This window comes from Pseudopodoces humilis, chromosome 14 (genome assembly GCF_049639895.1).
Source record: "Pseudopodoces humilis isolate 2021_Gansu_Grassland_sample_001 chromosome 14, ASM4963989v1, whole genome shotgun sequence".
Lineage (NCBI taxonomy): Eukaryota > Metazoa > Chordata > Aves > Passeriformes > Paridae > Pseudopodoces > Pseudopodoces humilis.
In genome coordinates this window covers 12551420-12567991 of record NC_142213.1, presented here as the reverse complement: position 1 = coordinate 12567991, position 16572 = coordinate 12551420, and the positions used below count along the sequence as shown (strand labels likewise).

The following is a 16572-nucleotide window of genomic DNA, read 5'->3' as shown; positions in this document are numbered from 1 at the left end:
TAAGTCTCCAAATTGTGTCAAGATGTTGCTCCTCTAGAGATACCAAGTGAAACTTTTGATTTACATAGCTGGGAGATGCCATGCAAAGAATAAGAGAGAGGAAAAGGAGTGACCACAGGGTGGTTTTCCTTTATTTTGTGGTTCATTTCTGAAAAGCTGCTGCTTCTTCTTTTCTTTCCCCTGAAAGGAGGCAAACTTTAAAAAAAATTGCAGAAGGCAATTAAAAATCTAAAGTAGTGTACTGCATGAAAAAAGCACGGGGGGGGAAATCTTAACAGAAAAACATCAAATACCTGTGTCCCAAATTGTTGCATTTTGTTTTTTTCCCCATGCTGTGCTGTGTTAACATGTCCCTCACACGTGTGCCCAGCTGCTGCTGTGAGCTCGGTGGCAGGGACAGGAAATTTGGAGCTAATGGGGAAAGCGGGGAATACCAACCTGTAATTTATTTTTATGATTTCTGGAATGTTATAATTGAATTACGCTAATGCTATGTGCTAATGGATGGTTGGGCACTGAGAGGCCTTTCCTGTTGCAAACACTGCAAAGAACCCCCACACTCTGCAAATACTTGTGCACAGAGACGTACCCAGTGCCATTTGTCCCCAGCACTCAGGACATGGCCCACAGTTCCCTATTTCCAAAACTCTTTCTTGATCAGTACTGTAACATAACTGCAGAGAAAAACAAGATACCTTCAGCTACCTCAAAAGCAGACACAAAAAAATTAGGCTTTTAGGTCTGCAGGCTCCTGAGGAGAAGACAGAATCTGCTCTGTTTGCCCCAGACAATTCAGCCAAGATTCCCTGGGGCCTCACAGTCAGGCTAATGAGAAACTCCCCAGCAACTTCCATATAAAATGCTTTCATAGGTCTTTAAAATGCCTTAAATTCTCTATATATTTAGTAAGACTTTTTACTTCTTTAAAATGTCCCTTGTTGCTCCTCAAGATAATACCCTCGTGATGTATTGCAACAGAAATGCAGCATTGTCTGACCGGACCTTTGTTTTGTGAGTACCGAACCTTATTTTCGTCTTTGCTCAAAGAAGCCAGAACCCCTTTTGCAGAGCAGAGGTGGGCACTTGCCTGGCCTACAGCAGCCCTGCCCAGTCCAGCCCCAGTGACACTTTTGGAGTAGGACAGACAGGCTGCAAGGGCTGTACGTGCTGTTAAGGGATGGGAAAGCAGGGGCACTGTTCCTCTGGAACACAAAACATCTCTGCCTCTTAGGCAGCAAAACATGCCTGACCAGCTATTTACAACAAACTAAGTCCTTGGATTACGAGAGGAAAGGAAAAGCTTTTTTTCTTCCTTTTGCATTAAGGAAAAGATGTTTACAAAACCTGAAGAGGAAGGAAATTTACTATATACCCATTGTTAAACAGTACTGGTGGACATTCAGATTATTCACCCTGGTGCAAGGGCAGCCTCTGCCTCTTATATGTTTTTTTGCTTCTCTAAGTTATTATGTACAGCCTTTAAGTTGTTGTTATTAAAAAAAATATATATAAATTAAACTATTTCTAGCTGTATTTGAAGTATTGGAACAAATTCCTCTGTGCAACTACACCATGGGTTGGATTCTTGCCTTGGTAGATTTCACCAGGAAGGAGCAGTTATGCCAGAGCAGACAGCAACTTGTGCACACACTCTGCCAGAGGAAAAAGGATGGTCCTGTACCATGCCATCACCAATCAGACCCATCTGAGCACAGGGTTTCTGTTGCCATGGTGTTCACGGCCAAATTTCCATGGGCTGCACTAAGCAGCTCCCATGAGCTTGCCCAGTGCCATGCTCTGGGCAGGGATGCACAGGCTGTGCACCCTCAGTACGTGTCAGCAGCAGAGAAGCTCCCCCAGGAGACACCGAGCTTGGAGCCTCGTGCTTGGCACACCAAGGACAGATGGTCATCAGAGACAAGACCCATGCCTGCAGACTCAACTCATGCTCACAAGCAAAATTTCCAGAATAACTTCTACTGGTTAAATGAACAAAATAAAACATAGCAGCAAAAGCTCTTTTTCCCCATGGATACATCTATATAATTATTTCACTTGTAGAAAAAGATACTTATATATTTTTTAAAAGTTTAAAGTTTACATTCTACCTGTAACAGCTCTTGCTGCCCCTACATACCACCCAACCCTGGGAGCATGACTCCCCCAGCCCACAGCAGCTGTGCAGACTGCCAACAGAATTTTTCAGAAGTCATTTTGTATGTGTTTGCACACACACAGAGATGTACAAACACATACAGGAGAAAGAGGGAGAGAAATATGTTAATTTGAAACATCTGGAAAATGTTTCAGAGTTAACAAGTCCCAGGTTTGGCCTTTGGGGTTTTTTTTCTTTTGGGGGGAGTCAAGGAAGGGGAGGCAATTTTGTCATTTTGGGCCAGGGAAGGAAGGGGCATGAAACAAGAAATTGAAGCGTGTTTTTTCACCCTTTATTGAACTTCAACATCACACTACTGGAGCTAATGCAAACAGGAAGATCATAAAAGAACATAATGAAAGTCTCGCACACTGGGACTGAGAGACTGGTTTCAGTTACTGAATATAGCTGAGGAGCCACACCACACAAGAGCCAGTGACTCCACGCAGCCACACCACCACAAACTTGGGCTTTTAAAGCTTTTTCTGTGTAGTTCCTCAATCATATTCCAACCTGCAACTTGTGTCCCATGTACTGCATCCCAACTTGACAAAATACAGCATTACATTGTTATACATGTACAAGATTGACATCTGTAGCTACTAAATGTATTAAGAAAATCCCCCAATTAACACACATTTTCCTAAAGCTGCCATAAATCATGCATACAATACATTTTCTCTCACATCCGACCTCTTGAATGAGAGCTGTAATTGTGGGAGTAAACGAAGAAAAATGGAGACTCAACTAATTTGGTAAAAGCCTTTCACAGTCTGTCTTTTACTTAAGGCATAGTCACCAACACCAACCCCAAATTAACTCTGCTGTGCACAGAATTTTATTTTTTTTTGTCATTGTTTTGAACCATAGCCTATTTTGAATTTAATACACTTCCAGACTTGTGATAGATAACACCGGTAACTCCACTCCAGTGCTGTTTGAGATGAAGGTCAAGCAAGAGAGCTGGCGAGCGCTCTTTTCATGCACCGTTAGCTCCAGGCACAAAGGGGCCTTCGACATCACAGCTGGGGGTTTGCAGCAGCAGCAGCAGCAGCAGCAGCAGCAGCAGCAGCAGCAATATTTGCTATCAAAGACTAGTGAAAACACAAACCCCTCCAAACAGCCAGAGTGGCCAGAGAAGATGCACCCACTGCCCCAGAAGATGCATCTGAGAGCACAGTGGGTAAGAAGCAAAAGGCCACAAAGTGCCACACAAAGGCACTTCGTGCCTCCGAGACCAGACAGATGCTCACTTCCGTAAGAAAGTGTCTCCTGGGAGCCAGGCTCCCCGTGACTCTTACAAAATCCATCTAACCAGGAATGAAACATTGTTGGTTTTCATATTACTGCTCAGTTTCTTGGCTGTTTTCATATCATTGCTGAGCTTTTAAGAGAATACCATTGCACAGTCCAATGTGGAGAGAGCACAGAAATAGACTTACTGGCCTCAAAATAAAAAATATTCTGAGCATCTCATAAACATTAAAAACAGACAAAATATCTTTACATGGGGCACAGTGATTGAGATGTGACTAGTTACTTTAAACACAAACTAATCTGACATTTACCCTCATGCTTCTGTTATCAATACATATTACACAGACAAACTTAATTATCCTGTTCAGTTTCTTGAGCCTCTTTTTATTCAAATTATTGACCTAACACGGATGAACAAGCCTCAGACACATGTTATTACTGTCAAGCAGACCAAAAGCTTGTTCAAATTTTAAACCTTTCTGTCATGGCGATGTACCACTTTTATTCTCCAGTCCTGACAGTACTTTCCAGTTTCCTCAGAGAGGAGAAATACACACATTCCAGTTGAGACTGAGGCTTAAAATTCCTATTAAAGCAGCTTTTATGTAATTAGATTGGAATGAATGTGTAACAGTGCCCATTGCAGAAAACTTCAAAGTGGTTATACTGGAGAAATCACAACCCGTTTCAGTGTGCCCACAAGAAGAAAGAATGGCTCTCTGGAGGATAAGAGTATATTAGTCTCTGTGTGTAATAGATTTTATTGACCATATGGAACTGATATAAAAATTGTGTTGCAGTGGGTAGTCTTGGATTTGAGACAGGAATGTGACATACAAAATACAGTTCCTGTAAAAAGCCTGGCAGCTTTCTGGCAGTTTATGCAATCAGAAGAACCTAAAATATTTACCTGATTGAGTCACTGACGAGTCCCAGGTCAAAGCAAAATCTGAAGATTCACCCTCTTCAACTGAAAAAGAACAAAAATAAGTTGTGATTGCTAAAGCAAACCAACTGGAAAGCAAAGTCATCAGAAAACTAGGTCCACTATGACATTAAGTATTAAAACAGACTTATCCACTGCTGAAAAAGAACTTACTGCTTTCTATAAAATAATTCATAAGCTGGAAATTTAGTAAACAGATCTTTCCTACTTTTTAACCTAAATATGGGATTTGTGTTTACAGTTTCTTCCTGAATGGGTGGCAGTAAGTTCATTTGAAATTTTAATAGATGCTTAAACACTACTGCCTGGTAATTCATATTTGAAATGTTGTACATTCACAACTTGCACATGCAAAATTGCCATTGTAAACACAGAGTTTTTTTTTTAAATGGATATTTCAACAGATCATAGTAAAGAACTGTCCTATGAAGGAAAAATTGCCTGACTTATGTCATCCCAACATACTAACATACCCGCCATATTCAAAACCCAGCAATATCTTCAGGAATTTCTCAGAATCAAAAAATGCTATTTTGATGTATAACCATGCTCTGTGATATGGCAGTCACAAATAACTGCTTTTAAGGCTTGCTGTTGCTGTGAAGGTTGTCAGGTTGCTCAGCACTTGCAAGTGACATAGCTAAAACCTTCTGCATGTTAAGAATTACAAAAATGCCACTTGATTCTTACATTCTTAAAAATAACTAAGGGAACAACATGCGAGGCAAAAAGGTGCCTGATCCTGCTGATTTTGAAATTAGTGCTGGTTATACTAATGTCAGACTGGGCATTTGAAAGCAGTAACTGCAGAAGTTCTTCTTTAGAATTGCAAAAGTTTGTCGTCGTTACCTGCCCACTCTGCCACCCTGACACCAAACAAATTTAAATTATAGGTCTTTACTTTCTGATTAATATTATTTACTGCATGCACTGAACAAATGCTCACCCTTTCATCTGTGTTATGCTGGATTCAAATGCACATTCTGCATCTGGAATCCAAACCATACTGCAAAGCCACAAGCACAACCCCTGTTGACCAGGCCTGTATGCTCAGGCCAACCTGCTCCAGTGAATATTTACACTGACATTTGCATCACAAGAGTCTTGATTTTATTCTTTCCTCACATTGTTCCCCCAATCCAGTGTGGAATTCTGACATCAAGTTGATGTTAGTGGTACCATCATATAGCATTAGGAACAGAGAATATAATTTACATAGGCAGTGCCTTGACAAATGTAATTTTATGTCCAAACCATAAAAAAAATGTGTGCTCCACAGAAGAGCACCACTCTGGTTTTCTTAAATCTGTGTGTTTACTAATGGAGAAGCATGAAATTCAGCCATTTCTTTGGAGAAATCATACTTGAGACTTGGCTATACTCTTTTCAGAGTCTATGTTAGCATAAAGGCCATGTCACATAATATTAAATTCCAGAATGACAGAGGAAAAACACAAGGCAAAGCTAGAAGCTTATTGAAGCCATTATTGGTCCTATTCCCTGACGGTGGCAGAGCAGGCTTGGCTGGCGTGTGCTCCCTCCTGAGGGCTCACCTACCATTTTGTGTTCTGTGAGCCACCATCTTGTTCCCATTCTAACCCATCTCTCAATAGAAAAACTCTGGATGCAGTTATCCAAAATACCATTTCAGACTTACACAAACGCGTGTCTCATTTTAACATCAAAATCTATATACACCTGGGAGGGTTTTTGCTCCAAAACTAAATAAGCCAAGTTGGAAATTCATGTACCTTACTCAAAACAGACAAGGGGAAGGTTTTAATTTTATTTTATCCTTGACTGCTTTTTGGTTGTTTTGCTTGGAGAGATTTTGGGTTTTTTTACCTTGCTACTTTTATGCTGAGAGGTTTTTTTTATTTCTTTACATTTTGTCTTGGAAAGAGAGGTTAAAAAGCTCAGTCTGCTAAAAATACATGAAAGAGATAAATTTGGTCCTAGTCAAGGAGTAGTATATGTATCTGCATTGGTCATTGACAATTTTAGCACTGACTTTCATGTTGGTTAAACACCAAAGACTGCTCCAGTCCTTGAGCTGCTCTAGGGCAGCTGGCTCCAGCACGTAACAAAACCACAGTTTTTGGAATCCCTTAAATGAGGGCAAAGGTTTGAATCAGCCTCTGTTGGCATTAATTTGCTTTGCTCCCTAATGACTGAAAAGGGGACAGAGAACATTCACGTGGATGCAACAGCACTGAAATTCACTTTATATTATTGCAGTCATGGTTTCAGGTTCTCCCCTCTATTTGCACAGACCCACCACAGAGCTGAGAGTGCTGCATATCCATAGAAAGAGGAGGTCAGTGGGATGGAGCCTCCTGAGCTTAGGCACAGACACATCGCCCTGCAGCTGCTGCTCACAACACTACCACCACCTTTGCCTTTGCTTTTCCATTTTTCCTTTAACTCTTTTAAGCAAACATCATCTTTCAGAGGCTAAACCATAAGAAAAAGCAGGAGCCATGTCTATTCCAAGAGGAATTGCAGTATCAATTGACACAAGCACTTGATCCTCACCTGCCCATCCATCCATCCATCCATCCATCCATCCATCCATCCATCCATCCATCCACCCAGCTAGACAGTGGAGAGAGAGACACAAGGAGCAAAAGCAGCCACATCCAGAAAAGAATGACCAAAAGACTGTGTGTATACACTTATAAAGAAGCCCCAAAAGTTTGATAGGAAATGGCTCTGAAGCTGAAGCAAAAAATAAGTGATTAGGCTTTGTCATAGACAGCAAGTGTAATTGTAGGGAGACACTAACTCCATCTGTTTATGCTCCCTGTCCATAACGGGCATAAAACCAAGAGCTGCAAGGTTCCTCTGTGGCTGCCTAATCTTCTGGATATAAATGGTTATTTAAGGAGCCAGCATTTGAAATGGTGTCACTGCTGGCTTTTCCTCAACCTCAGCAGTGAGCAGAAGCCGTGGAAGTCAGAAGGAAATATGTTTTCTTCCTCCTAAAGTCAACTTTAACAGACACATGCAGCTGAAATTTGCTCTCAGTTGCACATGTCTGTTACTGGAGCCATAGGGAAGCAGGAAAAGGCTTCCCAGGCTGATTGGAGATCTGGGGACATAATGCTATTCACAGAGGGCAGAGGAGTCCCATAGACCCCTAGGGACTGCCTTAGGTCTTGACAAGCCCTCCCTGGCAGGGCATAGTGGACCCAGAACAGATTTGGTCACTATGGCTGTGAAGGGATTTCCATGTCTCACTACTGAGAATGAAGTCAAAAACACCCTTAGTCCATAATATTAGCCAGAGAATGATTCACTTAAGCTGAATTTTCAGTTTCTTAATATTTTTTGTCCTCATTCCTTGAAACATATGTTGGCTTAGGTGACCATGTATATCAATATTCACTGTGTAGATGCTGGTGCTTAACTTGTGGTAATGGGCAAAACAAAGCCAGGGAAGAGGTACAAAGACTTCAACACTCACTCTCAAACACAATCACTCTCAAAATGCTCTGCAGAGTAAGAATAATTCCCATTTCATCAGCAGGAAAATACATTTTCTGAGACATGCTAGACATACTCATAACTATCAAAGTCAAGGACTGGAGCCTTCTATCTGTGCTCGTTAATCACTCTGAATATGTGGATACCCAAGTCCACAAGGCTGATGTTCAGCATGGGTAGGAGCCACCCACATGCATGAAAAACCCTGCAGCTTGGGAAAACCACAGGAAACAGCAGCACCATTCAAGACTGAGAACCCTGATTTTCCAAAGCAACTAGAGATCTTGTATCAGTTCTAACTACTTTTAAATAATCCTGGCGACAAGATGATGAAGGCTCAGCATTTTCTGAAATTTTGGAGGCATTTCATACTAGGCATTGAAAATGAAGACACACAGAAACACTGATGTTAAGCCATGGGCAGAATGTTCACAGATGCACTTCACATGGCTTTTTGCTGGATTGGATTCTTGAAGTTTTCTTTCACAAACTCAGCCTGTTTTCTGTCCAGTTTACATGGTGTGCCTGCACATTAAGCCACGGTTTGAACACAGAAGTTGCTATGCAAGTACACTCTTACTCTGATCTCTATCTGCTCTCTCCATCACAATGATAAGCTTAAAATGCTTTGGAAGTGCATATTTTTACTTCTTTAGTAATAAAGAGAAAATACAGCAAGAGGACAAAAGTTTGGTCCCACTCAACTCCATGTGTCTTTGGCACAGCACTCACGGTGCCACACGCTGACCAACAGAGAGGATACACAACCCTTAGTGCCAAAATTGCTATGTAGTTTATTTAAAAAAAATGGGCAAGAAAAAGTTTCAAAGTCCAGTACTATACCTTGATATCAACACTCACAGCACTCCATTTTTAAAGCATTAACCTATTTTTCTTCTCTTTTGTAAATGATCCATAGTATTTGGTAGCACAAAAAGATAAAATACTGCAAATAAAAAGAGACTTTTTAGCTACATCCTTGTAGCTAAAAGGTGATGATCATGAGATAGTTACAGGAATCTCACCAAAGCATGTGCCTGCTACAACATCTGTGTCTGCTGAAATCTAGGGGTATCTATGAAGCTGAAACCCTTCAGGAAGGATGGGTTTGATTTGAAAATAGCCTTGGTCTGGCAGCATAGAAATTATTATTGCTAGTCAACTCAAAAGATGGTTATGTTTGTGGACTGCCCACCTGAGGCCTGGCACAGGGAGGTCACTGCTGGCAGTGGAAGGACACATCTGCCTCCCCTCCCTGTTGTGCCCCAGCACAGGAGGACTCCCTGCTGTCATGCCTGGAGAAGACCACTGTTTAGCTCCAGCTGACTGTGGGGCCCAAATGCAAGAGCCAGAATAAGCACACAGGCGACATAGGGAAGAACTGTGGGCAACAGCAACATCACAATACAGCGCGCCTGCTCAAATATTTTGCTCCTGCCAAATACTTGCGTTTTGCCCACTTGTCTCAGATGTTCTCCAAGGATGCTTATTTAATTGCTAGGTCACGAGTGCTGCAGGCTCAAAGATTTCAGTTCTTTGTGCTCAGAGAAACTTCTGAAAGGATTCAGCATCCATTCCCCTAAGAGTGAGAACATCTATTTATGGGGCTACCATTACCTGAACTCCATTCACAGTCACAGTGCTTATTTAACACTTTATCACTCCCAGGAAAGAAGTTAACCTTATCAAAGTAAGATGCTTCTGCACCAAATGTTGATTTCTAGATGCAATCAAGCTTTTCAAGTAAGCAACAGCCCCTCAGTAACTCAGATGGCATGTGTATGCTCCCTTATCCTGTTACACAGGCTTCAAGGACCACAAGGACCAGTTTAACACTTCTCATAATATAAAAACATTGTAGTTCACTAATGAAAACATCAGGAACTGTGAGAGTGCAAGGAAGTACTGAGAAATCTAATGGGTTAGAAGCATGTCCCACCCCTGATGGGGGAAACTTTCCTGAATCAGGGCTGTCACCAAGCACTGCATTCAGGATCAGGGCTACTCCTTCACCTGCCAGCAACCTTAGAAAACACCAGGCACAAAACACCTTGAATGCACAAAATTCTGGTGCCACTTTTTTAGTTTTGTTAGATTTTGCTGGTGATGGAACTCTCAGAAAACCCAGGGAAGTCTCACCGATGCCTATGTTTTAGCTGTAACGTATGTGTCGAGTCTCACAGCTTTCCCTCTAGAGAAATACTCCAGCACCAAGCCGCATTGTAAGCCAGTCACACATTAATCACATCTTTTCCTGCCCTAGCTATCTGTACTCACACGCAGAAGCTCCATGATCTCTAATCTTCAGGCTCCTTTGCCACTTTCAGACACAAAACTCTGTGCTGTCTTACGCAGCCTGTGCTCCATCCCTCCCATCACATGCAATTACATGCTCCCAAATCAGCGCAGGACACAGAATAGCCCCATCCGACCACCATTCATGTGCCGAGACTCATCCCACAGCCCTGGCAGCCTGGGATTTGATACAGTGCTCTTAATCCTGCAAAATGCAGAGCCGCTTCCATTTCCACAAAGTCAAAGGGAGCTGCGGATGCTCAAAACTTTGTGGATTGGGGATTGTAAAGCAGCCACTTTCCAGCTGCTTGGCGTGGCAGGAGCACAAAGGGTTTTAACAACCTTTACACTTTAAATAGCCTGGTATTTTCCGTGTACATCTAGAGCTCATCCTTTGCAGAGGTGCAGACAGGTTGATACCTCAAACTGAAAGAGGAGAACACCTCTGCTCCACGGAGCCTGCTGCCCAGACAGAGCCAGCCCTGCACAGCCCCGGGAACTGCCACCACAACTAGCAGTGGAAAAGGTTTGGAAATGGCTACTCTGAGCAGAAGCCAGCCAACCCCTCCTGTTCAGATCACCTCACAGTTTGCTGTAAGACTTTCCCACTCTCCTCCTTAGATGTTCCCTGATAAGATTCTCCATCATATCGCTGAGACAAGAGACTGCAAAACACAAAAATCTGCAGCAGGAGGGAAGCAGCGGCACGAGAAGCAGCCCCATTTGTTATTAAATTGCAGCGGCGCTGCGGCAGAGCTGCAGCCGCTGCCCGGGAGCGCTGCAGGGCGCAGAGCCGGCCCCGAGCCAGGCATCGCCTCCTCCAGGAACCGAGCTGCCCCTCTTTGTCAGCAGCTGGGGCTTTCTCCAGCCACTGTGCACAGAGAAACCTTCACATTCAGCAGGAAAATAGAAGTTTTGAGGGGCTTCGCCAGCCAGCTGAGAATAGATGCCTGTGAGTGTATCCCGACGCATTTACAGTACCTTGCAGCTAGAAAGCAAAGGGAAATCCCCCTGGTGCCTTCGTATCAACATGCAGGGGAGCGAAAAGGTGCCTGGCAGAAGCTGCTGGGTGTGCTTTATACCGGCCACTGGAGCCACTTTACTCCCCTTGGAACATCAACTTCACCAGAGGATTCCTCTCAGGTCTCCCCATGTTTATAAGGCATTTCACTTGTTTGCGAGATCATTTCCATTCGGCTTTAGTAACACTTGGCCCTGGTGGTTGGTGGGAAGGAGCACTGGGACACCAGGGCATCCCTAGAGAGGAGATGGTGCGTTCCTTGCACATGCCCTAACCCTGGGATCCCCCATGGGAACCGTGGATGGTCCTCGGCACAATCGCTCGCAGCTCCAGAGCCGCCTCCCCGTTCTCTCCTGAGTGAGCAGCTGATCCAGCCATTGGTGGCCCTTGGCCAGCAAGGGTTTTTCCACCTTAAATAGGACCGTTATGTATTAGTCCTTTCATGAGCCAGCAGGCCAGGGAATAAGACAAGAGGGTTTACTGACATGGCTTATTTAGCTAGTTCAGAGCCTGAATTTGCACAAGTTCTCTAGCTGCTTTTCTCCAAAGTCAGTAATAGTGCTTGGCAGAGACTGTGGGTTTTGCTGGCAAAGTCAGCCTTTTTGTGTGAAGGAGGGAGGAGTGGGGAAACCCAGACTGCTGTGCTCACTAGGTCAAGGAAAAGAAGAAAAAAAGAAAGAAAGAATTTTTTTTTTTTTTTTTTTAGAAAAAAGGAGGAAGGATGAGACAAATGGGACAGAATTACAAAGGGAAACTGAAAAAAAAGATCGTTAGGAACAGAAAAAGATGTGAAGGTGATTAAGGAGAACAAGACAAACAACAAAATAAGGTAGCACTAGCAGGTTTATGCAAAGGAGATCTAATTATGGGTGGCTAAATCCTCCAGGACATTAATATTCCATCGTAATGTGTCTAGTTTCCTCCTTTCCAGACATGGCAGGGAGGAAATGAGAATCACTTAGATACACTGTTTAATGAGCAAATGATGGACGATCACCAAATACAGCCTGCCTGATAAGTATCCATTAGCTTAAACTCGCACAGTAAATCTGTGTGCAGCTAACGGGCCTGCCTCTTCCAGCGCTACAGCAAAACTTAATGGAACTGCAGCCAGAGAAAGGGAGCCTTGTAAATAAAAATCGCATCTCGGTAAGGCGAGCAAGACTGTAGGACATACATAATGGCTAATCACAGCCCTTCCCACAGACTGCACACCTGACTTACAAGCCAGGGTGTATTTATTCCCAGTGCTCATATTTAGTTTTTGTGTTTCTAATTCACATACTTCACTGGAGACAGATATTTCCCATCCAAATCTATTATGTAAATAAATACGAGGGTTAGGTGTAATAAAATGCAGTCAATGTTTCAGGTTGCCATCAAGATCAACATCTTATACATGCAATACATTAAGCTTGTAGTTCTTAAAACTGGGACTATAGACACGCCATGATACATTTGGGATCAGTACTCTCACTGACAGTTCTTATAGCTTGTCATCAAATGTTAATCCCCAATGGGCAGGGTGGATTTCTTTTTTTCATTTTAATTGAAATACATGGTAGTTAAACTGTGAAATGTTCAGGAATTTAGAGGTTTCTTCTCCTGTTTCTGCCTGGAGTTTGCCTGCCCATGAGACAGGTGGAGTGCACCCCACCCAGCTCAAGCAACCAATCTGATGATGGCCCATTCCTGCCTGGCACAGACCTCCCACTGACATCCTGCACCCCCAGACCCATCATCTGCCGTGGGCTCCACTGGAAATGGATGGGAGCACCCACAGTCCCTGCTCTCACCTGCCCCAGCTGGGCTGAGCCCCAGCCCACAGCACACACAGGCATGGGTGAGGGAGACACACGAGGAGATGGGGCACAGGGTGGCCAGTTCCTGTGGACAGGGATGGAGGACAGCAAACACCAGCTGCCCCTGGGCACTCTCCCCTCTGCATTGTCCATACGCATTCCTAAGGCAACTGTCACCACAGTGTCTGCCCCTTCTTTCAAAAATAGTTCTACTATGAGTAAGCAGGCACTTTAAAGCTCACGTGAAACAAAACAGGTGAATCCAGCATTCTCCATATGGCTCATAAAATCACAGATTTTACTTCAGCAATCAAGGGTTTAAATATTCTTGTTCCATTTGTAATGCAACTGGATGACAGAAACACTTACTTGTTGAAACCCTACCAAACCAAAGCAAGGAAAGCATAGAAAGGGAAGATTAATACTTCTACAATTCATGGCCAGGACTTCAAATCCATGAGCCAAATTTGCAAGTTGTGAAGTGATCCTCTGACCTGCTAGAAATGCCAAAAACAGGCTGAGCTTACCCAAAGACAAGATGATGGTGATGATACAAGTAACAGACCAGAGGGTGGGTCAGCAAGTGCAATAACAAAGGTGTTACTCAAATAATTGCAATATCTTATACCTTCCTCCAAACTTCAGGTTTAGAAGTTGCACTGTGAAGGCTCCGCTACCCGCTATGCACTCAGCACAAATACTGAGTGAAGATACCACCCAAAACAATGTTTGCAAACACATGGGGCTGTGTGTTGGGAGACAGCAGATCTGAGAGTTGCAGCTGGCAGAGACAAGGCACACATGGCAGAGTTCAGCTGGAGGGGATGGCACAGGCCAAAGGGATGCCAGAAGAGCCTTGTTGACTGTTTCCTGAACATAACAAAAGGGCTGCAATGAAATGAAGTTTCAAAACCAAGTCAAAGCACCATGAAATTCAACTACTGGGCTTTGCACAGAGAATGCAGGGTCTCACAAGGCAGATTTATTGCAACCTTTTCTTCTCTGGGAAAGAAAAAAGAAAAAAAAAAAGGCAGGAGAAAGACAGGGAAGAGCACTGTTTTTACACTGGGGCTATAAAGTTTCTCTATAAAGCAGGACACCTAATAAATTTACCTGTGCTGGTCCTGTATTCAGACACCTAATAAGAATATTGAAAGGTTAACACCTAACACAGGCTAATGACACAAAGAAAGGGGAACATTCTGAAAATCTACATATATGGGAACAGGAATCAAACCCAGGAAGAATGGAAGTAGATAACTAGGACCTGCAGATGAGCAGTGAGGCCATAACTCCTTACACTACCTCTTGCTCTGGTAAAGCACATAGAGATTTAGGTACACCAGCAGACTGAGTACACCCTGCCTCAAACTGCAGGCTGCTCCCCTTTGCTACTAATGCACTCTTCTGCATTCTGCTTAGTCAAATCCATTCAACCAATCTGTAATAAAAAACTCACAAAAACACTGTCCCACCTGCTGTGGCACTGTCCCTACTGCCATGGACAGCAAGTAGCATTTTCCCTTCCCTTTGACAAGGAGCTGATGTCAGCTCTCCAGCTCATCTCAACATCACTATAAATCGAGTTCCACTTCACAGCTATTTTTCCACGATTGATTTCATCCAGACCCAATAGAAGTCAATGCAATGTCTCCCATTTCACAGGATCTGAGCAGCTCCAGATGGCAGGGAACCCCAATTTTCAGACTTAGGTTTGAGGTAGAGAGTTTAGTATTGAAGAAAAATTCACATTTGCAAATATGATAAAAAGAACAGAAAATTACTTAAACATCAAGCAACTACATTTAGGGACACTGATGAAATTGTAAAGCACACAACCAACTCTAGTTTTACACAAGTTTTAGCCTCTTACTTCATAATTCTTCAAAGCAAGTTTTACTACATTATGCCTAGAGCCCTCATCCCAGCTGCAGTGAGCTCCAGCAGGAGCAGAGCTGCTGTAGCAAACACTTTGTTTAGCATCACACTCCCCTCCACAAATACCCCATTCAGCACCTAGGGCTATTAATCACAGCTGAAAAGAAGTCTTTGACCAGATTTCCATACCTCAGACTAAAAAAATACGCCAATTTTTACTGCAAATCCTTCAAACTTGGAAGTTGCTTCACTAGTGAACTATGTTTGCAGCATAGGTATCACAGAAAAAGGAAAAGAGAGGAGGCTTTTCCTGACCAACCATTTTCATTACAGCTACCAGGGCATGACAAAACCCACCAGGTGAGTGGTGTTATTTCCCCCTTTTCCCCTCCTCAGAAAGGCCAGGTTTTGGAGCGCTGAGCACCCCAGGCTGCCAGTGCTGCCACTCTGCTGCGGTCTCAGGCCATCCCAGGGGCTCAGACCCTGGCCAGCCCAGGCAGCAGAGCTCCAGCTTTCCTGGAGAGAGCTGGGTTTTGCTGGGCTTTGGTAGGAGTTTGTGTCTCCAGCAATCCCTCACTGTGGCTCTTTTGTGTATGCAAGCGTATGCGTGTGTGTGTGCCTGTGTGTGTGGCAATACTCCCCAGGCTCGCTCATTTTAATGCTGCTTTCTCCCCAGATGAAAATATACATATTCTTATTAAGAAAAAAAAAAAGTGCAAAGTATAAATTTGCATCTATGATTATTTCTGGTTCATAAATTGTATTTTAATAATAAAACAATATATTCTTCTGTACTGCCTCTTAAACACTAACAGCAAAGTCTGTCTTATTTGTACGTAAGATTAAATGTTTTGATGAAGGAACGCATAAATGGTATAAAATGCAAAGTGAAATATAGGTAAAAGGATAAATAAAAGCAGGAGGAAAGCTAATGCATGGAGAATCCTGCCTCCTCCTTTTGATTCACGTGAGTAGATGCCCCACACTTTTCTACTGCAGAATTTTATTACACAGGTTGAGGGGAATTCTCCAGCTGAGATTCTTCTGCTAGAAAGACAGGCTTTGTTGGCTGCATTAAGGTGATGGAAATTACAATGAGGGAAAGTTGTATGTATCACATATAGCCCTTTGTAGCATCAAATTTAATTTGCAGAAAAACCAACACAACTCACAACTGCCATAAAGTGGAAACTAATATTTTTTATAACCCCTTAACAACCTGTCCTTAGTGCTAACATACCATAAAGAAATTTCAAGGTCTTGTTATATGTGTAGTTTATTTTAAACAACACTAAAAGGAGAACATAGTTCTTATTGAAAATTGGCACACACACAAAGAAAGGGGGAAAGCTGGCTTTTAAAACTTTATCCCAAAACATACTTTTTTCTTTTTATTCCTATTAAACGTACAACCCTTCCACTGAAATGAAACATAGAGTTTCAAAATATTTTATAATTCTGAATGGATTTCCCTAGTGTAACAGTAATAATATTTTTACAGTTAAAAGATCCACTGATTTAATAAGTGTGATTTGTGTATTTAGAAAATTCATTAGAGCAGACATTCCCCAACATTTTTAGGTTTATTTATTTATTTAGCCTAATTTGGGTACACTACTTCAAAAGAACGCTTAGAGCTTCCCAGTTCCTTAGTCACTCACTAATAACATCTAATAATTAATAAAGACATGTAAATTCTTAACTCCCAGAACTATTCCAAACTTACTATCTG

General features: G+C 42.7%; 1 protein-coding gene across 3 annotated transcripts in view; it reads right to left on the bottom strand.

Annotated features, from left to right (window-relative positions):
- ZNF423 (zinc finger protein 423) overlaps positions 1–16572 on the bottom strand; it is a 225293-nt gene that overhangs the window by 180350 nt on the left and 28371 nt on the right. For all 3 annotated transcript variants that reach the window (XR_015773810.1, XM_088062406.1, XM_088062407.1), the window contains exon 2: positions 4323–4382. Coding sequence is in view for 2 of the 3 variants with exons in the window: in XM_088062406.1 (XP_087918532.1) it covers positions 4323–4382 (60 nt within the window). In the remaining variant the exon portion in view is untranslated. The remainder of the gene's footprint in view (positions 1–4322; positions 4383–16572) is intronic.